The sequence below is a fragment of the Bos indicus genome, chromosome X (assembly GCF_029378745.1).
Source record: "Bos indicus isolate NIAB-ARS_2022 breed Sahiwal x Tharparkar chromosome X, NIAB-ARS_B.indTharparkar_mat_pri_1.0, whole genome shotgun sequence".
NCBI lineage: Eukaryota > Metazoa > Chordata > Mammalia > Artiodactyla > Bovidae > Bos > Bos indicus.
The window spans coordinates 32,283,494-32,307,747 of record NC_091789.1 but is presented as its reverse complement, the minus strand read 5'-3'; the positions used below and the strand labels follow the sequence as shown (position 1 = coordinate 32,307,747).

Here is a 24,254-nt window from a genome sequence, read left to right as displayed (position 1 = left end):
TCTTCAAACAGCAAAATACCAAAAAATATCGATAGTTTAAAAATATTAAAAAAAAAATAATACAGAGAGGGAGAAATATTATATGGCATCCCTTATATGTGGACTCTAAAAAGAAATGGTACAAATGAACTTACAAAACAGAAAAAGACTTACAGACTTAGAGAACAAACTTAGAGTTGCCAGGGGGAAAGGGATAGTTAAGGAGTTTGGATGGAGATGTACACCTGCTCTGTTTAAAATGGATAACTAACAAGGACCTACTGTACAGCATAGGGAACTCTGCTCAATGTTATGCGGCAACCTGGATGCAAGGGGAGTTTGGGGGATAATGGATACATACATATGTTTGGCTGATTCCATTTGTTGTTCACCTGAAGCTATTCCAACATTGTTAACTGGCTGTACTCTAATACAAAATAAAAAGTTAAAAAAATATTGCAATCCCTAAATGTTTCCAAATAGCTAAATATTTCAACTGTAGTTGAAGCTATAACCACCCACACTTTTTTTTTTCCTTAGGAAATATTTATTTCTGTGATTTTAGAAAAACAATCAAAGCCAACTTATTTGAAAGTACAAGAGCAATAAAACATTTTTTTTTAAATTTCTCATGGGCACCTGTTATGGGCTTGACCCTGAGGATACAAGAGGGAACACAGCAGGTACCACCCACACTTTTGTCTATAACATTGCTCTTGATTATCATCACAAATCCAGGAAGAGGCAGGGAGATATAAAGCTGTTTTCAGATCAAGTAACTGAGGCCAGAACACACAGTGTTATTCAAACGTAAGACTATGCTTTACATTTTTCTTCTAAGGCTGCATGGATGGAGAAAGAAACGTGGAAACAGCCAGAAGCAGAAGAGTTACACTGACATCTTCTCTTGGCAAATAGAGGATCTTAGGTTCTATAATTGTAGGCTTGGCACTGCATGTAAGCTTAATATAGGCATATTGAAAAAGCCTGAATATGTATATTTGGAAGACATGATTTCAAACTTTAATAAGAGCTGCATATGCTATTTACTGTATTGACAAACTCACCAACGGTGCATTGCTTAAGGCACTTTGAAAATGCTCTAAGTGTTCATTCAAGTCAGTGAAGGATATAAACTCTCAGGGTGCATTCTACACATCAGAGTATTTTACTCTTTGACACACACAAAATTTCCAATTTCTTTTCAGGGATTTTGCTTCTTCTCAACAATACTAACAGCTGGCCCTGTCATTGTGCGGTAATTCATAGAGTCCGTCCAGCCGTGAGTATGCAGTTGGCACTTATTCCTCTCTCCCTGTTGATACGTGACAATGACTGAAGGCCATATTTCTCCCTGAGGACACACTGAGAGACTCTGTTGAAAGCCAGAGGAAATGTTTGTGAATTCTGTCAGAAAAGAAGGAAGAAAGGTGACATCTCTGATTCACTCTTTATGCTGCTTTCTGTAATTAGGTAATAGCAGTGGGAATTAGAATTCTTTCAGAGAAGGCCCATCAGAACTCCACTTTGGCTTTTGAAGCAGCTCCATTCAAGGCTGCCTCCCAGTCTTCAAGAGGTATGTCACTGTTTTCATTCTAAACCCTGGCTTGGGGAGGTCCTAGTTTGGTTATTCGGAGAAGGCGATGGCACCCTACTCCAGTACTCTTGCCTGGAAAATCCCATGGACGGAGGAGCCTGGAAGGCTGCAGTCCATGGGGTCGCTAAGAGTCAGACACGACTGAGCAACTTCACTTTCACTTTTCACTTTCATGCACTGGAAAAGGAAATGGCACCCCACTCCAGTGTTGTTGCCTGGAGAATCCCAGGGACGGGGGAGCCTGTTGGGCTGCCATCTGTGGGGTCGCACAGTCAGACATGACTTAGGCGACTTAGCAGCAGCAGCAGTTTGGTTATTAAACCTGGCATATTAGGTAGGTCTCAGCTTGGGAGTGAGAGACTTTTCCAATCAGATGAAAATTCCAATTTTTGTGCATTGGAATGAAGAAAATCACAAATGGCCTAGTTTCCATGTTTTGTTTTTTAACTTTAACATGCTATTTATTGTTATGGAAAGGGTAAAATTGGTTTTGGGGCAGACAGTTTGGTTAGAAAAATGAAGAAGTGCTTTCAGGTGAATTTTCCACCCTCTCTGCTCTCTACGTGTGGCTCAAAGCACTGACGTCAAGAAATTCTCTTTCAGAAACACGGAGGAGCTCTGCAGTTTGCATTAGTCAGCTGCTTAACGGGTTCTTTCACGAGGAGCCTGAGAATTGATAAAATTACTGGATTCACTTGGTGGGACAATGATTTCTCATCCGAGACAGAGCGTGGCTTGGGTTTCTCATAATCACAGGACGTAGGGGAAGTGAAGTGAGACCCAGATCAATGTCCCTGAAGCGACTGGAATCTATTTATGATGGATATAGGGAGGATCGGGGGCATTTCCTTGAACAAAACCATCTATAGGATAATGTAATGATCCTTCCATCCTCAAACCATAATGAAAAATGTCTCTACAGTTGATTTCCCCTTCTGTGATTTGGAATCAACACTGTGCACAATGCATTCTGTGATTACAATAATGTCAGCTAAGAACAATGGCAGAAAATGCCACTTTCAGAACCACATTGCTCCTCCAAACACATTGCACCCTCATTGTCACGCTGTGTTCATTCCTTCTTATCTCAGTAACAATCCTTGAACTCCATTCACAATATTTCTTGAGCAGCCAAAATCCTTCATTATTTCTGGTTTGGGTTTCAGTGTGGCTTTTGGTCATAGTTCAAAAGAGATAAAATGGGCCCCAGAACCCATAAAGTCATGCAAATAATTAAGTCCAGTATGAAAACTTTTGAAAGTTCCTGAAGGAGAATGGGTTATAATTTTGTAAATATCTTCAAGAATCACATGAGCCAAGACAAAGACTCTTCCACAGAAATATACCTTTCCGGAAGGGCTCCCTTCATATGACAAACCAGCTGTCTGACATTTCCAGGATCCACGTCCAGTGACCCAGTGACATCAAGAGAAACAAGGCAAACAACCGTTCTGCTTTCTCTGGGACTATCTAGAATAGCACTGAAAATGCAGAACATACCCAGGACATACTCTTCTACCCAGACATACCCTCCTTCCCTGGCAGCAGGGGCTGAATCACTGCCTGGGCCTAGGCTCAAGTGGCAAGAATAAGGAGGGATAGGGTGTTCTTATTTTTGAGAGACACCCTGTCCACAAAACTTCCTGAATGGCAAATATTCAGCCTTATACACTGGAACATCTCCAAATGCATCAGTAATAGCTAACAGAGAAGTAAGGGAAAATATTTTGGAATAAACACTTAGAAACTCCTGATATCTTTAAATTGTCAAAACAGCAAAACTTGTGTTCCCCATCCTGAACCCTCCTCCTGTGGTGGATTCATTTTGATGTTTGGCAAAACTAATACAATTATGTAAAGTTTAAAAATAAAATAAAATTAAAACCAAAAATAAATAAATAAATAAATAAATAACATTATAAAAAAAAAAAAAAAACAGCAAAACTTTTCAGGGGATGCTAAAAGTCTGCAAATAACAAATGCTGGGGTGGGGCTGGAGAAAAGGGAAGCTTCCTATATACTGTTGGTGGGAATGTAAATTGGTGCAGCCACTATGTATGCGTGCCTATGTGCTAAGTTGCTTCAGTCATGTCTGACTCTTTACAACACTAAGGACTATAGCCTAGTCTATAGGCTCCTCTGTTCATGGGGATTCTCCAGGCAAGAATACTGGAGTGGGTTGCCATTTCCTTCTCTAGGAGATCTTCCTGACCCAGGGATCGGACCCATAACTCCTGCAGCTCCTGCATTGCAGGCAGGTTCTTTACTGCAGAGCCACCCTGGGAGCTGGGAAAACAGTATGAAGGTGCCTTAAAAACCTAAAAATACAGCCACCATATGACCCAGCAATACCATTCCTGAGCATATATACTGAGAAAACTCTAATTCAAAAAGATACATGTACCCCAATGTTCACAGCAGCACTATTTACAAGAGCTAAGACATGGAAGCAAACCTAAATTCCCATTGACAGATGAATGGATAAAAAAGATGTGGTGTCTATATGTACAATGTAATATTCAGTCAGTTCAGTTCAGTTCAGTTGCTCAGGCATGTCCGACTCTTTGCGACCCCACAGACTGCAGCACGCCAGGCCTCCCTGTCCATCACCAACTCCCGGAGTTTACTCAAACTCATGTCCATTGAGTCAGTGATGCCATGCAACCATCTCATCCTCTGTCATCCCCTTCTCCTCCTGCCTTCAATCTTTCCCAGCATCAGGGTCTTTTCCAATGAGTCCATTCTTTGCATCAGCTGGCCAAAGTATTGGAGTTTCAGCTTCAGCATTAGCTCTTCCAGTGAATATCCAGGACTGATTTCCTTTAGGATGCACTGGTTGGATCTCCTTGCAGTCCACTCAGCAATAAAAATGTTCATAACCCCTGATCCAATATTTCCACTTCTAGAATTTTATCCTCTAGGAAAAAAAGCCAGACCTGCATAATACTGCTTACTGAAGTTCTATTTACAATGCTGAATAACGGAAACCTGAAGCAGGAGACCTGGGTTCAATCTCTAGGTCTGGAAGATCCCCTTGAGAAGGGAATGGCTACCCATTCCAGTATTCTTGCCTGGAGGATCCCATGGACAGAGAAGCCTAGCAGGCTATATATAGTCCATGGGGGTCACAAAGTGTTAGACATGACTGAGGGACTAAACAACAACCATGTTAGGAGCATGACATAGTAATCTATATATGTGCTAAGCCATGTCCGACTCTTTGTGGCTTCATGGAATGTAGCCTGCCAGGCTCCTCTGCCCATGGAATGCTTCAGACAAGAATACTGGAGTGGATTGTCATTCCCTTCTCCAGGGGATCTTCCCATTCCAGGTATCAAACCTACATCTCTTGTATCTCCTGCATTAGCAGGTGGATTCCTTGCCACTAGCACCAACTGGGAAGCCCAACTCCATATATTAATATATTGTTTTCTAATTAATATTGAATGTATGCTGCTCTAAAATTTAAATATCTGTGTGTGTGTGCTTAGTCGTTCTGTCGTTTCCAACTCTTTGCGACCCTATGGACTATAGCCTGCCAGCGTCCTCTGTCCATGAGATTCTCCAGGCAAGGATATTGCAGTGAGTTGCTATTTCTCCTTCTAGGAGATCTTTCCTACCCAGGGATCGAACCTGGGTTTCCTGTGTCTCCTTGCATTGGCAGACTGATTCTTTACCATTGAGCCACTTGGGAATCCCCAATATGTATATATTACATGTGTATTATATATACATGCATATGTATGCATGCATATGAAAAAGAGAAAGTGTTAGTGGCTCAGTCATGTCCAATTCTTTGTGACCCCATGGACTGTAGCCCACTAGGCTCCTCTGTTCATGGGATTCTCCAGGCAAGAATACTGGAGTGGATTGCCATTCCCTTCTCCAAGGGATCTTCATGACTCAGAGATCCACCAGGGAAGCCCATGCATGCATATATGCTCACACATATATGTATGTATATATATGTGTGTATTACATGCATATTATATATACATGGGGCTTCCCTGGTAGCTCAGACAGTAAAGAATCCACCTGCAATACAGGAGATCTGGGTTCAATGCCTGGGTTGGGAAGATCCCCTGGAGGAGGGGATGGCAATCCACTCCAGTATTCTTGCCTGGAAAATCCCCACGGACAGAGGAGCCTGGTGGGCTACAGTCCAGAGGGTCTCCAAGAGTTGGACATGACTGAAGTGACTTACCATGCATGCATATCTATGTCTATAATGGAATACTATTCAGTCATGAGAAAGTAAGAAATCCTGCCATTTGCGACAACATTGATGGACTTTGACAGCATGATGCTAAGTGAAATAAGACAAAGAAAGACAAATACCACACGGTATTGCTTATATGTGGAATCTGAATGATAAAAAGTCAAACTCATAAAAAAAAGAGTAGAAGAGTGGTTGTCAGGGGCTGGGGCTGGGGAAATAGGGAGAGGCAAAAGGGTACAAACTTTCAGCTATCGAGATGAATAAGCTGTGAGGATCTAATGTAAAACATGGTGACTATAGTTGATAGATAACACTACTGTATCTGAAATTTACTAAGAGAATAGAACTTCCTCACCAAAAAATAGAAAACTACAGAGATAAATATTTGAGGTATGGATGTGTTAATTGACTTGACGGAGGGAAGTCCTTTCAAAATAAATATGTATATCAAATGATTATGATGAATATACACTTTAAATTTATCATAATTTTATATGTCATACCTCACTAAAGCTGAAATAAAATTAAATTTGAAAGGAAAAAAAAACAGGATGTGGACATTGATTTTAGAGGAACACGACAGGAAGAAACTGGGAAGTGATGGAAATGTTTATGGCGTAGATTGCTGTGATGGTTCCATGGGTGTATACTAAACCCTAAACTCATCAAGTTGTATACATTAAATATGGACTGCTTTCAATGTGTCAATAAAATGGTTTAAAAATTTGTTTAAATAATTGAATATAGTACTGGCCACACCAAAAAGTTATGCTGCTGCTAAGTCGCTTCAGTCGTGTCCGACTCTGTGCGACCCCATAGACGGCAGCCCACCAGGCTCCCCTGTCTCTGGGATTCTCCAGGCAAGAACACTGGAGTGGGGTGCCATTGCCTTCTCTGCAAAAAGTTATATCCTGAGGCAATATTGCCATAGAATGAAATTCCCTATATACGCAGAATGGAATTGGAGGGGATAGACTTCTACAGTTGGATTTCTTCCTATTCTTCTTCCCTTTTGGAAGACCAGAACTTGTCTTCAGACCCTTTCATTGAACACTATGTACTCATGCAATGGCTCCCTGACATTTCTGAACATTCACTGTGACCAGGGTCAGTGGGTCAAATGGAATGATGAGAGGTTGAGTTCATTCCTTATATTTAGTATCTCAGTTTCACATGGCGGGGGGCACCCCAGGTGGCTCAGTGATAAAGAATGTGCCTACCAGTGCAGGAGACACAGGAGATGTGAGTTCAATCCCTGGGTCATGAAGATCCCCTGGGGAAGGAAATGGCAACCCGCTCCAATATTCTTGCCTGGAAAATCCCATGGACTGGTGGGCTACTGTCCATGGTGTCGCAAAAAGTTGGACACAACTGAGCGACTAAGCACCTAGCACCAGTTTCATATATGCTACTTGCTTTCCAAAACTAACTTCCAAGAACAGACATCGTGCAACACTGTCACATGAGCCCTCAAAATATTCATTCTCAGCCATCTAGATCTAATCAGCCAGAAAGCGAGGAAGCTTTCACCACGAAACATTTGTTTCACTGATTTTACATTTAAAATTCAAAATTATACTTTCAGTCACTGTCCCCAGGCAGATTTCAATACTATTCAGACATGGTAAGTAAGTACTCAGATTCACTATTATCAAGATAACATAGGGAAATAAGTCAATTTTTAACTGTCTTCTTTTTTATTTCCAATAGTTCTTTATTAATTATAAAGGACACAAATAACCACTATCACATGAAATGTTAACCTCCCAAAGGCATCAAACTCCGAAGACTCATACTTCCCCAGCTAAGATGCAAGCATGGATAACTCTTTCATACGCGATCCCAGTTCAAGGCACATGGCACAATAAGGAGGGGCATTTACTGTACTCATCCAACTGTTCTTGCTGTCTGCTAGCTTCAGTCAGCTCTGTTCTTTGGCCAAGGCAGCTCTATTTGAACAGTATATAAAACCATATAAACCATAAGGTATGGTATATAAACCATATAAAACACAGCTAACCTTTTGTGCTAAGTATTTCACAAGGTTTATTCTGTGTAATCCTTACTGATCCTCTAAGGTAGGTGCTATTATTATCCCCATTTTACAGATAATAAAAATGAGACTCAGGGCAATTAAATATCTTGCCCACAGGAGTATGAGGCAGCCCCTGGATGTAAATGCAGGCTGTTGTACTCCAAAGCCTAGTATATTCTAATCCTCTTACACTGCTCCTCACTGATACAGGCCCACTCTTTCAATATTTTGTCAACCCCAGTACCTCAAACTTGTAAATAATCATTAATCATAAACCTGACATCTAGTCGATATTCCAACTTCAGCTGTTTTGCTTTACTAATTTTGCTTGAAGGAGCAAAGGGCTCAGATGACCAATGGCATGTTTGTTTTAGGGAAAGTATTTAGGAATTCCAAGCAAAATTTAAGAAATGTCCCATAAGATGGCTTGGTAGACAGAAACGGACAGAGAGATGGATATATACACGTGTGTGTGTGTGTGTGTGTGTGTGTGTTCCCCTTGTGGCCCAGATGGTAAAGAATTTCTCTACAATGAAGGAGACCCAGGTTTGACCCCTGGGTCAGGAAGATCACCTGGAGCAAGAAATGGCAATCCACTCCAGTACTCTTGCCTGGAGAATTCCATGAACAGAAGAGCCTGGCAGGCTACAGTCCATGGGGTCACAAAGAGTATGATATTATATATTATTTATAAAATATCAATTAATAATATATAATATTTTATATATAATCACCAATATAATAATTAATATTTATATACTTAATAATATATTACATATATAAGTATTAATTTACATAAACATCTACCCATGAATATAAACATATACATGGATATTTCACTATACAATATTTTTAACAATGTTTACATATTTTGGATACTGTTGTTAGAAAATTCTAAATATTTCCTTTGCCTAAAGAATAAGATGCTGTCACTGTGGTACTGTGATCTTACTTCAGACTATCTGCAGATGTGCAATACCTCTTCTGTCTTTTATGTTTTCTGTCGAGAAATTTGGCCCATAGAGTCAAAAATCAACAAAACATGCAATTCCAGCTCACTGTAGAAGCTGTCACCCTCATCAGTTTGTGATTTAGTGTAACTTGAACAGGAACTCTCGGCTAATTTGTTAAGGAACAAATACCCTGGGATCCACAGCTAGGAGGTCAGACCCAAGGCTCTAATTAACATAGATTGGGAAAAACAGAAATGTTTTTCTGTAACTAAATATCATAATTAAGCACAGACAAGATTAAGCCTTGAACTGCCTCAGCATCACAATGATTTCCAAACAGAAGTGAAAAAAGTAGTTTCAGTCATGATCAAGACAGGAGTAAATACATAACATGGAAAGAAGTGACTGAACATGAGAGTTTCTGGTGTGAGTGCAGGTAAAACAACAACCTGATGCCAAGGTGGAAAGCGAGCAGGAAGTTTCAAATATTAATCTATCCCCTTAAGTCAACTTGCTCTGACAACTGCAAAAATGTAATCACCACTACAATCAATATGAAAAAACCCCATCTACAAGCTTGAACCCAATCAGCATGTCCATGTCTTCATCAGATTTAGCCACAACCCATAAAGATGCTATGGAGACAGCCCTGTTACTTATTTCATCATAATTCTTTGTATATTTCTCTTAGCCCTCCAAATAGATTATGATTTCTGGGGCGAGGGGGACAGGGGTTAACATATTATTCCTCCTGTATTCCTTAATGGCACATTTAAATTGAACAGTTTCTCAATAGGAAAGAAAAGGGCCTCTACTCATAAGAAGTTACCACATTTCAGCACTTTTACACAACCACTTCAACAATGGGTAATGGTTCCCTCAACAATGTATAACCAATACACTAAGGCCGAAAGGATTTTCTAACAGGGCTCCACCCTACTGGTTCTGGGAAAGGAAATGGGGGAGGGGCAGAGCAGAAAGAAGGGTCAAAGTTGACTCATTCCATTAGTTGGCATAAAGAAATGTCAGATGTTTGGATGCATACAAGGAGCCCATAAACAGCCCTTGGATCCTCAAGGCAAACAAATAAATCTTCTCCCCCTCCCCCCACCCTTTTTTTCCCTCCTTTTTCCACCACCACAAGAATTGATATTTTGTGATTTCCAGTCGCTTCAGAGATAAACCTCAATTTTTTAGGGTGTTATCTTGAGGGGTTGGAGAGGTTTAAAACCCAGAAAATAAGATCAAGAGTATTCTGGTCCCCAGACTGTTACCATGAAACTCCTTCTGAGATCTCCAGGGGTTTTGATTTTACAATGGCTATTTCTAAAGAACGAGTATACATATGAGGGCAATTCTCAGGTCAAGGGCATGATTCTGATGGTCTTTGCTACATGGAAATTTATAAAGAAGAAAAAAACCAGATACCAGCTTTCATTTCCCAGAAAAAAAAAAAAAATACTTTTCAGAGATCTGGAAAACTAAATCAATTCCCCAAAGTTCCTTAGGACTCTAAGAAGCCAAACACAATTATTGGTAATTAAAAGTTGAATTAATGCTTATTAAAATTAACTTATTAGATTAATAGAGATAAAAAAGTCTTAATGGTATGGCTGCTAGTATGTATTGCTTACTATACGTAGGATAATGAGGGCTCATATAATCAATGTGTATTGTACATTAGTGCTCTTTTATAGGATTTGGAAGATCATTTGACTAGGTCCAGTGATTTTGGAAGCTTACAGCTGTGCTTTCTGCTTTCCTGGTCTACTCTTGATCGCAGCCCTGATTGATTGAAAGGGAAGATCTTGACCAGAAACAGAAGGCCCATATCGCATTGTTCCTTCAGGTGCAAAAAAACAAAAAAAGCATTTGGTAAAATACAGGGCCATTTTGGAGTTTACATTATGTACATCTTAGCTAGAAACATTTAGGAAGATTGGAAGATGATGACTTTTCCAGAAAGAGTGGGAAAGGTGTTTGAAAGTCTTAAGTGGCAGACCAGGTAGGAATGGCTTCCATGGAATTTAGAACAAACCGTCAACGTGGTATCAGTGATCTAGGAAAAAAGTTTTCAGTTCAGGGCATTGTATAGACCCTCAAAGTCCACTAGCCATCCCAGTCATAATCAACAACGACAAGGGGCCCTCTGCCACCTGGTAAAATGCAGGATACACATCAGCACTCCAGGAGACCAAAAGAGACACAGCGCTGTCTTCCCTCAAAAGACCAATGTTGATGCTTTGCCAACCAAAGAAATCAGAAAAGCTATCACAGGAAAAAAATGCCAGACTAATGTGATAAATAAAGATGTGCCACAGCATATAACTGGAGAAGGCAATGGCACCCCACTCCAGTACTCTTGCCTGGAAAATCCCACGGACGGAGGAGCCTGGTAGGCTGCAGTCCATGGGGTTGCTAAGAGTCGGACACGGCTGAGCGACTTCACTTTCACAGCATATAACACAGACGCATACATGACAAAATCAGCTGGGCCCTGTGACTGGGAGGTGGCTTCCTAAGTCCATTTAGGTTATTGACTCAAAAGTTTCCTCCAGCAATATATAATTGTGCATACAATTTACCCCACAGTGTATAATTTTCTGAGTCAAAACACAAACTTAAAAATAGCTGCAAAACTATCAGAGCAGTTACAATTCTCGGATTCTTTTGAAGAATTTAAACTAGCATTATCAACACTCGGGGGCAGTTATTTTTGTAAAACAAGAAATAAAGGACATGTTTCATGACTTCCAGACAAGGAAAAAAAGAAGATTATGCACATTATAAAACTGTGGACTTGAGTGATTCTGGTAGAGTTTAATTTCATCCTATTTCTTCCCCCACAGACCAACAGCTATGGCACCACATCACCCCCCAGGTCTTAGCGCTGAAAAAGGAGAATTGAGCCTTACTAATGGCTGCTCAAGCACTCCCGACTCTGGCTTTTGCATCTGGGCACAGGGGGTGAGGTGTCCTGGGAAAGGAGAAGCATCGGCTTCAACGGGACTCTGGGAGGAGAGAGGGGATTTGAATGTTGTTAAAAGGTACAGTTTTTAAAAAATGGACTCGATGTCTACAAATCCTCTTCTTAATGAAGAAATCATTGAGAAGTTCTTGGCAGAACGTCAAATCCTGCATTTAAGAAGACAATTAAAATGTTATAATGCAAAAACTATAATTAGAGACATATCTGTGCAAGTAACACGCTACTTTTCTTCTCTGCCATTAAAAGAAAAACAGGAATTTTTGCCAATGGTCATTAGGGTCTTCACCAGATAATGTTGCCTTATTGAGGAGATGGTTTCAGCTGCCACAAAGGTTAAATTAAAAAACAGCAAATGCCCCAAAAGGGCTATGTCCTTACATCACTGTTTAAATTTTCGCACAACATGATTAAATCAGGGGTGTGTTGTGGCTCCTTCAATACTAATGTGACCATGACATTCTCTCACTTGAAATACAGTTGTTTTTTTTTTTAATTGGGATGCTCTTCAGGAATAAAACTAGATGTGCAAATTCCATAGTTGTTAAATGAGTTGTTTGATCCCCCAGTGGTTTGACTAAATTGCCCCTTTCAAGCCTGCCTTCCTCACTCTACCCCCTTCCCCTACTCTCTTCCTTCTACCTATAAACACCGAGAAAGCTCATCCTTGGTCCAAGGAATCATGCTGAGTACTGGACATATGGAGATCGGTGCACAGTCTAGCAGTGGATAAAGGCTAGAACTCACAAAGTCCATATAATAACTCATTGGCTCTGTTGTATTTGGAAGGCGGCTAATAATTAGTGGAGAAGAAGGAGTGAGAAAAGTAGGGCCTGGAGAGTGAACAAACAGGTCATGGTAGAATCCAAGAGGCCTCGTTAAGAAGGTGAGGGATGTCTATGTCACAATTATTTAGACATGTGGCCACCCAAAACAAGATGGTGGCTTCTGTATTCAGAAGCTTCTGTGTCCACTGGTACCCACATACACAATGATGCTCAAGTCACATGTGCTGTCTCCCAGAGCTGGCTCAGTACCTTCTCATGCTCTAATGTGCCTTCTCCTAGAGGAAAGCTGACCCGGCCACACACTGTCTGCCATGGTCAGTAGGGCATCTTAGAGCTGTGCAGAAACGTACCACGAGTCTAGGAATCCTAGTACCACACTCTCACATTCCCGGGGCAATTTTATTTGAGAAATACCATGAGAGCATAGAGGGAAAGATCTCACTCTCACATATATCACAATGCAGCTAATGAATTAGCTGTTCAGAAGAGTCGGACATGACTGGGCGACTGAACAACAACAAGATGGGGGAAAGGACCCAAATGGCTATCCAGCTAATTTATTAGCTGCACAGCACTTCAAATCCAGCATTGTGAACTGGCCACATGTGACCAAAGCAAGTCGGTAACTGCATCAAAAATGTCAGTGAGACTAGCAGTTCTGTTCAGAAACTGGCTCTTTCCTTGAAATATTAGGCAACCGTGCTAGTGCAGAATATTAAACATGTCTGTGCTGTAAACATGGTATCTTTATGTACTTTCAATTATGATCTGTAAACACTCGAGAATTGGGAAATATGCATAAATTGTTATACTTGGTTCAGAGAATGAAAATGAATCCTGTAAATGCTTGCCATCAAAAGAGGAGTCAAGGGTATGCTGCTTTATGGAGGCAGATTGATATACAGATATCTCCAGTTCAAGTTGCTCAAGGTCTCTCAGGGAGATGAGACACAGACATTAAGAAGCTAAAAAAAATACATATGTATGTGAATGTGTCTATACACACACACACACACACACACACACATATAGTATAACTGAATTGCTTTGCTGTACATTTGAAACTAACACAATATTATAAATCAACAATATTTCAATTAAATAAATAAACATATAAAAGAATAACAAGGCAGGTTGTGACATGTGGCCTAATAGTGAGAGTGCTAATAACAGAAACAGACAGAAACAGAAACAACAGCTACCATTTGCTAAGTGCTTATTGTGTGCCAGGTACTGGGCTCAATCTTCTACCTCCATTATCTCATTTTCAATTGTTGCAAAACCTCTATGAGGCACTCATTATTTCTAGTTTGCAACTGGGAAATGTATGACTTAGAGATGTCCATTGCCCTTCTCAATGTCATACAGTTAAGTACTTTGTACAATCCAGATTTAAATCCTAATCTGGTGCAAGCAGAAGACAACTGGAAGTGCAAGAAGGGAGTCTGGGAGAGATGGCACAGGTCAACTACCTGGTTAAGATAATTGACACACTGGGAATGAAGAAATCTGATGGCTGAGTTTGCTCATGGTCAAAACACTGAAATGATCCCGCAGGCTGGGGCAAGGAAAGACACTGGATGACAGACGGGAAGGGGAGATGAGAACAAGCAACACACAATGGCAAGCAAAGAGTCCTCCAAAGAGGGGTGGGAAATGTTCCCCCCTCACAAAAGAAAATCAAGAAAGATGAGATAACAAAAGGGATCACTCTGAATGAATGTTAGAGGTGTGAGATCCAACACTGTGGTGAGGAAAGTGCCCACAATGTAAGGAGGGGAGGTGACAGGAGTGAAGGGAGGAAACAGAAAGATTTTGGCTCAGATTCCATATCAGTATCTTATTTGCTACACTCTTAATCACTTAACCTTCTCAAGCATCAGTTTTCTCATCTGTAAAATGGGCTTCAATGCCAGCTACCTTGTAGACGCTGTGAGAAAATGAGGAAGGAAAGTGTGCTGCATGGGGTTGTAGAGCATTGGGTCTGGGTTCAGGGCAAGTGGGGTCGCAGTGCCAGCTTGGTCACTCCCATCCATGTGGCCTCAGGCCATTCTTCAGACGCTCCAGGTTTTATAAAATAACTGGCCTGCTCAACCCCACTCCAGTACCCTTGCCTGGAAAACCCCATGGACGGAGGTGCCTGGTAGGCTGCAGTCCATGGGGTCGCTAGGAGTCGGACACGACTGAGCGACTTCACTTTCACTTTTCACTTTCATGCATTGGAGAAGGAAATGGCAACCCACTCCAGTGTTCTTGCCTGGAGAATCCCAGGGACGGGGAGCCTGGTGGGCTGCCATCTATGGGGTCGCACAGCGTCAGATATGACTGAAGTGACTTAGCAGCAGCAGCAGCCTGCCCAAAGTAGGTGCTAAAGGACTGTGGAACAGATGTTAGTATAATAATTAATGAAATTAAAATCTGCAATTAAACTAAAGTCTACTCTCAAAAAAAGTCAACAAAATATGCAATAAAAACAGACTTGTCAAGCAACATAAATTTCACTATCTTGAACAATTTTCAAGCAGCAGAATGATTACTTTGTGTATAATCTCAAACATGGAATGCCAATACACATGCAATTCTATTTAGGAGAATAGGAAAATGAAGATGTATTTGTGGCTGAACTTTGGGCTGGGGTTTCCCCTTTTAAAATGCTATGAAGCACAGCTTTTACAGTTCCTCTGAAAATTAGAACAAAAATGGGAGAAACTTTTCCCAAGCCTAAAGGATATTATTCTTGGCAATAAAGAACCATGAAATTAATGAGCTGTCTACTAAAGATCTACCATTAAAAATGTATATGAGAAAACCGGTCTATGCAAACTCCATTCCCTCCACTTGTAAACGCTATCCTGGGAGTTAAACTCAGCACTTAGGAAAGTTCCATTAACTGTTGCAAACTGCCCAGATCTCAGTCAGCTGTGAAAGATGCATTTGTTCTCCCCTCCCCCACCACCGGCCTCCAATGGGAAACGTGCTTTTCCAGAAACGTCCACCGCTGTCTCCAAACAGGGTCCCATGTGCTCCCATTTGCTGACAGGTATGCTCCCTGACCCACTGCACCCCCCAGCACCCTCCCTCTCTAAGGCACAGCACCCATCCTCTGCAAAGAATGGATGGGGGCCCATACTAACAGGCCCCACTCACTGCTTAGACTGGAAAATGAGGAAATGCTAATGAAATTGCTTTTATGGGCTGATATTCATGGATGGCAGAAAGGGACGTTTTGGAATGAGTCCAGGATTTGCTCTTCGGGAGAATTTCAGCTCCCGGCCAAAGCTCGGTGGCCAAGTGCACACGTGGGCACACCCATGCCCACACGCGCAGTCCATAAAGGTCACCAAGCACTTGTTAACCTTGAAGGGAAAAGAGAAACCTCAGGATTTCCCCCCAACAACATTCCGAGCCTCTTGTAAATCATATTCATATTCATACACTTAAGCATTAATTTACATACTTAATTTCTGACAGGCTGACAACCGCAGCCCTTCTCCCCCTCAATGTAAAGTGAGAAGTGAATTGTTATTCAGTGTATCCGTTACAGTAGTAGTGGCACTAACTGTATTTTATATAATGTGCTATCTGCACAAAGGCAGATAAGAATTTGATTTAACATCCAATTAAAAGCCGTCATTGAAAAATTACTTCAAATAAGCCTTTTATTTTCTTTAATCAGTCTTCAATTCAAGCCTTCCTTGGACCTACTGAACCAAGCATCAGGACTCATGAATTTTGATTAAAAAATTTGAGCCCATTTCTAACTTAAGCAGATTTTTTTTGTTGCACTGTTTGATAGAAATTTAATAAATCTATGAATCCTAGCCAGCATCATTTATCATCTTTTTTTCCGCAAGACTGGCCTATTATACCTAGGCAGTAAATTATGAGGGAACCAGCAAACCAAAACTTTTCAACCCGTTACTGAAGAAGAGATATAATCACTTGCATTGAACCATATAATTATAGTAGAATATGAAGCTCTGAAACATTAGGTCCTGTTTTGAATATGTAATGTCCATGATTTGAAAGCCTAAAAGATTTCTAGCTGATCTAATATAACTCAGTTTAGCATCATATTAAAGTATTGGTTGTTGATTAAAATAACAGCAAGAAAACAACAACAACAACAACAACAAAAAAAAAACCCTGCAAACAACAAAATATTCCCAGGCAGAAATATTTGGGATGCGACCCTGGGCTGTGAAAGGCAAATGGAAAACCAAAACCCTTCAACTTCATGCTTTATAGTTCATGTCTTATATATAAAGGTTCAAACTGTGTCCCTTTCCCTGGCTCTCTGAGCTAACAGATTGATTTCTGGCATATATGCTCAAGGTTGTACTTGCATCCTTCAGAGAGTTTTAGTGGGCTTAATGTATATTCAAAAATTACTAAAATTAAGAAAAAAAATATATATCTATTAACCTTCTTCTGTGAGTCAGGAACTACACTGGGCCTTGAGATACAGCAATAAGCAAGACAGGCAACTCAAAAAAGTGGCACCTGGGACTTCAGTGGTGGTTCAGTGGTTAAGACTCTGTATTTCCACTGCAGTGGGCACAGGTTTGATCCCTGTTGAGAAACTAAGGTTCCACATACTGTGTGGTGTGGCAAAACACACACACACACACACACACACACACACACACACACACACACAAGTGACACCTATAATGCGTGGTAAGTGCTTTGTGAGGATACCAGCAAGTCAAGGATCAAGGTAGACTTCCTTGCAAATGTCATTTCAGCTAGGTCTTGAAGGGTGAGCAGGAGTTCGTGAGGAATAGCCTACTTTCCTGCCAACATAAGTTTTCTCGATACCTTTGTCTCTGCATGTGAATCAGAAAGGCTTCATGCAGAACCAGAGGATCACAGTGAAATATGTACTTGAATGAGCTTTGTGTTTTTCTAAGTGAAAGTCACTTAGTTGTGTCCAACTCTTTGTGACACCATGGTCTGTAGTCCATGGAATTCTCCAGGTCAGAATACTGGAATGGGTAGCCCTTCCCTTCTCCAGGGAATCTTCCCAACCCAGGGATTGAACCCAGGTCTCCTGCATTGCAGGCAGATTCTTTACTGACTGAGCTATCTGGGAAGTTTTTTCTAACAGAAATAATCAAATGTCTAAAGCTTCTCTTGCGTCCAGGAACCCCACCCCACTCTGTCTGCCTCTCTGCCAGCATACCAATGACTACACAGGCTGAATTTCCTTCTTTCCAAACTCAACTGATCCTTTCACATTTCTGTGCTTTGGTACAATCTATTTCTACCTACTAGGACGTCATTCCCAACCGGTTTCTACCAGTGAGTTGGCCCTCAGTCTTCAAGAAGCAAATCGAATCTGAGAAACCATCCCTGATGGCAGAGTCCCTCATTGCTTGAATTCCCACAGCATCCTGGCCATTTCTCTGTTAGAGGGCATGGTATTACCATGGCTCATTTACTTGTCTGTCTTCTACATGAGACGGAAGATATCAGGGAATGCAGAATGAATGAATGAATGAATGAAGTAAATCGATAAAATGCCTTAAACCTCTTACTATGCTGTTTGTAAGTCAGTGGTAATTCCTTTGTAGAAGGGAAAACACTAACCTAAATCCTTTAGGCAGGGGTTTAATGTGCTCCAACAGATAAATGGCATTGATCCTTTTAGCAAAACCAACACTCGGATTGATACAATGAAAATAAGAGAAGGGATTCCGTCTGGCTTTGCAACCTGTGTTCTCTTATTCATCTTCCAAAACACTCTGAGTATAAAGGAAGGCGAATGATGCTATGAAATATTCATTTTTAAAGGCTTGAGAGAGAAAAGGTTAGTCCATAGCTGAGTGAAAACTAAGCCACATCTTATAAACACGAGCCGGTATCCAAAGGAGAAAAAGATTTTTCAATGAAAAACCTATCTGGGATCCAAGATTAATGAAGAATAGACATAAGAGAGAAGACTATGCTCCTCGTCTGCCTGTAGCAACATCACACGCTACTAACAAAGGAGCCATTTCTACTGATATTTCTTCACTTTCAGCTTTAGCTACTGTTGTTTTACATTGACAAGCGACACACTGCATGCTTTTTTTCCTGCCAATAAAACAGTTTGACTGTCAGCTTATATCTACTGGTTCTTAGTGCACATATAGGCAGCCTACAGTCCATAGGGTCATGAAGAGTCAGACACAACTTAGCAACTGAACAACAACAATTGTCATAGACACTGCAGGCCTCAGGATTTAAAGAGATGAGAGCAGTAAACATTAACAGTCATATAAAGGCACTGGTGCAGGAAGTCTGGGTTAAGTTTCAAAATACTTTTAAAAACATTTGCCAAAGTCTTTGTTTCATTTTAACCAATGTACATTTCAAGTAAAATAAAGTCGATATGTTGCTGATCCATTTTAAATTAACTCATCAAAATGTTGTTTTGCAAGAAGCCAAGAAGCACTTGACTTCTAGAAGAAATCCAGGGCAGGGGAGGGAGGGTGGTCCATGGAGCAAGTGGTGAGTGGAAATTAGAAAATGTCTTCCACTTCCCCATATCTGCCTATGGAACATCATATGCTCACATGTGGTCAGCCATTCACTGTATAGAATACAATAGATGGACAACAATTTTAGAACTTGTAGGTCTGGGGAGATCAGTTAGTCCAAATCTTTAGACAGTCCAACATTTTATTTATTTGTTTATTTTTTGGCAGTGCCATATGGCATATGGGATCTCAGTTACCTGATCAGAGATTGAACCTGTGCCTCTGGTTTTGGAAGCATGGAGACTTAATCACTGGACCATCAGGGAAATCCCAAGACACTCCAATGTTTTAGAGAGGAAGGCACAGACAGGAAATGACTGGTTCAAGGTCATAGAGTGATGAGAAATATGCAAACATGGAAACCTAGGAGTGCTGATCATTAGTTGATCTATAATACAAAAGGACATTGATAAAGGAAAATTTACCAGAGCAATAATCTGCAAGAGCCCATCTAAGTAAAGCAGGGAGCTGGGCAGAAAGATCACCCCTTGCCATGCCATATAGAGACAGCTTGGGAAATCCTAGTTTGTCTTTTACTTAGCTGAAGTCCTATATGTTAAAGGATCCAGAATCTTCATTGAATCCTCCCTTCACCAGTGAGGGGCACTCCTACTTTATAGATAAGAAACCAGAAGGTGATTATGACAAGTCTGGGGGTAAAAAGGAAGCCAAGCCAGCTTAAAGCCAAACGGCTATAGAGACTCCCCCTCCATATCTTTCTTCTTTGGACCTGATGCAAAAACAAAACAGAAACAAAAAGGAAACACTAAGGTGACTCTTCCATACAACAATACATTTTTTTGTAAATATTCAAAAGTGCTTAGAACATTAGCAAATGACATGTTTCCATTGGAGCACTGTTACCTTGCAAAGGGGTGGCACATGCTAGGAGAAAGGCACTGAGAGCTTCAAATGATAATTCTGAAGCAATCAGATGACATGGGATAACGTTCACGATACTACTTTAAGAGGAGCTAAACAAGGTGCAAAGCTGATTGCAATGAAAATCCCAATTCTTGTCTCCTAGATGCACATACATGTACAAATAAGCCATCAGGGCAATATTTCTGGGTGGTAATATTATGCCTTAACTTTGTTTTCTTCTATATACCTTGTATACATGCAGAGTACTTAACATTATATAATAATAAAGTTTTATCAGGAAAAGCAGGTAAGACACTTGGTTACAAGCCAAGTTCTAGCCCTAACCCCACCTCTTACTGGATTTCTTATGCTGTTACTATACAGAAATCCCAGTAAAGTGAAAAGAATGTAATAAAACCACACATTTACAGATTTCTTTCTATACATTTCTTATGAACACGTTTATTTATGCTTCTACATCCTGTTTTAAAAGTCTTTCAAAAAAAAAAAAAAAGTCTTTCAAAATAATCCATTCTCTAGAGGCTCAGGTGGCTCATCTGTTAAAGAATCTGCCTGCAATGTGGAAGATCTGGGTTCAATCCCTGGGTTGGGGAGATTCCCCTGGAGAAGGGAAAGGCTATCCACTCCAGTATTCTGGCCTGGAGAATTCCATGGACTGTGTAGTTCATTGGATCGCAAAGAGTCGGACACAAATGAGCAACTTTCACTTCAACTCTTTAAAAAAAAAAATCTTTCAAACTAATCCATTCTATATTTAGTGGTTTTTTTTTTTTCCATTCTTTGCCAGGATGCCACACCCCTAATCACTTAGGAATCTACCTGTGATAGAAACCATTGAAGGACTCCATTTTCAATCATATAATTAATATGCCTTCCTGTGATCCTCAAACAAAGGCCTTTTTACAGATCACATTAGAGCTTCTGCCTTTTCTACATGGGCATATCCTCAGTGTTGTTGGGTGAGTAGACCTGTTTAGGAGATGAAAGAACTCAGAGACCTCCAGTAAAATGCAGAGAGCAGAAAGAGGAAGAAAAGAGGAAATTCATCATGTGTACCCCTCTGACATATTCACAAACACACCCACCCCTCACCCACAGTTCAAAGGGTCATTACTGAATGTAAGTTTTTATTGTTTAACAAGACATGGAGAGTGAAACATCCACACACAGGAAAACACTGTCAGGTATGCATATGCATTTTATCACAGAAGTCTTGAAGTTAATACATTGGAACATATGGAGCTACAGTCTTGATTGTAACTCATGTGCACAAAGAGAAATGCATCATCTCTGATGGACTGCATTCATTTCTTTAAATATAGGAAAAAGGTGGAGATATTGGAAAAACAAATTTTAATATTCTAATATGTACCAACCCTTTGACCTCTTTAAAAAATGATAAACTATGATAGGACCACTATATGATTTAGCCATGTTCCACCCCCAGTGCAGTGTTACTGTGTTTTAACAAAATGCAAGAGAGAATGAAATAAAAAACACAGACTGTGTTAAAATTCCAAAGAGCTAAATGCAGGACTGAAAGGCAGAATAACTAAAGAAAGGATAGTTATGTACAAAAATAGCCAAAGAGCCTCAAACAGAACTGGGTATCAGACAATCTTAGATAATATTTTTGTCCTCATTCTTGCAGGAATAATTATTTTACCAGCTCTTTGGTTTTTCTTACCATCAAAGATAACACACTGTAATGCTTGCTTTAATGCCTAAGATGTATGTGGTTCCCACACAAGTCACTTGTTCTGATCTGTCAAGCCACTGTAGAATTCAACAGTCTATTCTTATCTGAACCTCCCCCTAAAGAGTTTGGGTGATCTAATTTATAGCTGTAGGCATACACTGAGATTTTCTTCAGAGTCAGGTTCTAGTGCTCCCACTTGCTTGCTGTGTTACTTTGGAGGAAATAACCATCTCCTTCTCTGGATCCAGGTTGACTCACCCATCAGACACAGTAGGTGCTCTCAGAGGGTTTTTCCCATTGTCATACCTGTTTCTCTATATATATTCAAAAAGTTTGAAGTCACACAAAAATATAAAGGCAAATAACTTATAGAAAACCAGGTTCAAAAGGGACTGTTTGGGTAGATTGGTCTTCCCTGGTGGCTCAGCGGTAGAGAATCCACCTGCCAATTTAGGAGACGTGAATTCGATCCATGGGTCAGGAAGATCCCCTGAATGAGGAAATGGCAACCTTCTCCAGTATTCTTAACCTGGGAAATCCCATGGACAGAGGAGCCTGGTGGGCTGCTGTCCATGGGGTCACAAAAGAGTCAGACATGACTTAGCTACTAAATAGCAACAACATTTTGGTAGACAGTTTTCATTACCTTCATTATTTGGTGGAAGTAGCAGGGAAAGGGGCCTCTTTTCATTGGTAAACACTGAGCTGGACTTTTAAAATCTTGATTTCTAAAATGCTTTTGGTGAACATGCTCAACATAAAGACAATGGGCAACCAAGAGAAGGGCCTGTCCTTAGTAGCTATCATCTGTGTCATTTTGGGATTCAACAGGGAAAGATGGAGTGGGAGTTTCCTTGATGTAGTGAAGAGATCACAAGGTGGGAAGTCTACGTGGACTTGGGCTTGAATTCTGGTTCCATGCTTACTTCATGGCTTTGGGAATACTGGCTGATCACTCAGTGGAAATCTAATAGTCCTACTTCCTAGGGTGTTGAGAGGTTCTAATGAGATGGCAGGCATGCAGACCTAGCACAGTGCCAAGCACATAGTTGATAATCAGTAACTTTAATCCTAGTCTCTTCCATTTTCAGTGGCTCATCTCAAAGTACCACTATCCCCATCGCCCCTGCTCCAAACTTGGGTCAATCTCCTGAGCTGAGATCAGATAAGATGTCAAGGTCAAGAGCCAAAGAAGGGCCTCTTATAGAAAATGACTCCATGGACAACATCTGGGAGCAGAGTGGTTACAGAGCACCCTTCCTATGAGAGCCTTGTGTGGCCCAGGATGTCCCCATGGGGTGAACAGAGGCTTCTAGTCCCACACTGTTTTATTTCTATAAGGTGATGCCATGTAAGGATATTTACTAGTCTTACTGAGAACAGCCCTGTTGTTAGAACTGAGGCCACACATGAAAATAGCTGGGTAGGTGTTGGTCTCCTTCCCTTTAGATTATAGACAATACACCACACAGCTACATAACTGGCTACTTTTATCTCCCTGAACAAATTAGCATTTGGTCAGGCCCACTGTCAAATTAAGACATTTCCCTGTGCTTGGTGAGACTGAAAGCCTCAATTTCCAAGCATTAATTGTATCTGCTGGTGGGTGGTGCCTCTACTGGTCAACACCATGGCAACACTCCAAAGGGGAAAGAAAACAACCTACAGGCAGAAACACACAAGTCATGGCATCTCTGGAAGTGTGGCTTTTGCTTTCATCAAATTGGATTTTTGCTCATCAGCAGTGTTCTGTTTCATTTTCAGAAAAATCCCTGTATGGACCCCTCCATGTCAGGGATCATATATAAGCCTACTGAACCCCTCCCCCACCTGCAGAGTACCAGCTCAGTTCCTTAGATGAAATAACCATTCATTTGGATATTTACAAAAATAGAAAGAAACGTATACTAGGCTTCAGAAACATAGTATTTTATGGCAGAAAGATCATACAGTATTTGGTACCTAAGGTGACAGTGCTAGGGACTTGAGAGTTGTGTCACAAATATTTTTGACTAAGTTCATGACAGTTTCACCTGTCCATAATCAAACATCCTAAATGGATAATGTAAAGCACGTGGGCAATATGTGGCATGAGTGGTGAAAATAAGCCAACATTTGACAATTTTATTCTTGCCAGTTCATTGATGGGAAGAAATAGTGAACCCACCTCCAGATGAAACCTTGTAGGGAAAAGAATAATTATTATAATTGTTTGAGGTCGACCACTGTCATTGATGGAAAGTTAACTGCATGTCTAAACCAGGGTCAGTAATAACCTCTTGACCAAAGATCAAATCATGCTTCCTCAGTTTAAATCACATCTTTTACCACTGTAATTTTAGTCCTGTAATTCTGGATAAATTATCTAAATCATCTATACTTAAGTTTCCTCATTTTACTGTAAGTGTCATAATTGTGTATTAATTGATGTAGGATTAAATGAGTTAATAAATGTAAATTGCTTAAAATGGAAAAAAAAAAACAAGTCATTTCTAATATGGTGCTATTTAGACATAAGGAGAAAGGAAGCCACAAACATTCATTCAGTATTGTTTGACTACAAGAGTGGTCTGCTTATTGATTTCTTCC

The 24,254-nt window shown here is 40.5% G+C and overlaps 1 protein-coding gene across 9 annotated transcripts in view; it reads right to left on the bottom strand.

Moving 5' to 3' along the window:
• Nucleotides 1-24,254, bottom strand: part of AFF2 (ALF transcription elongation factor 2) — a 537,205-nt gene that overhangs the window by 253,286 nt on the left and 259,665 nt on the right. For 5 of the 9 annotated variants that reach the window (XM_070785319.1, XM_070785321.1, XM_070785320.1 and 2 more), the window contains one exon: nucleotides 11,699-11,794. The exons of the other annotated variants lie outside the window; for them this stretch is intronic. In XM_070785319.1, coding sequence (XP_070641420.1) covers nucleotides 11,699-11,794 — 96 coding nt within the window. The remainder of the gene's footprint in view (nucleotides 1-11,698; nucleotides 11,795-24,254) is intronic. 9 annotated transcript variants of the gene reach the window in all.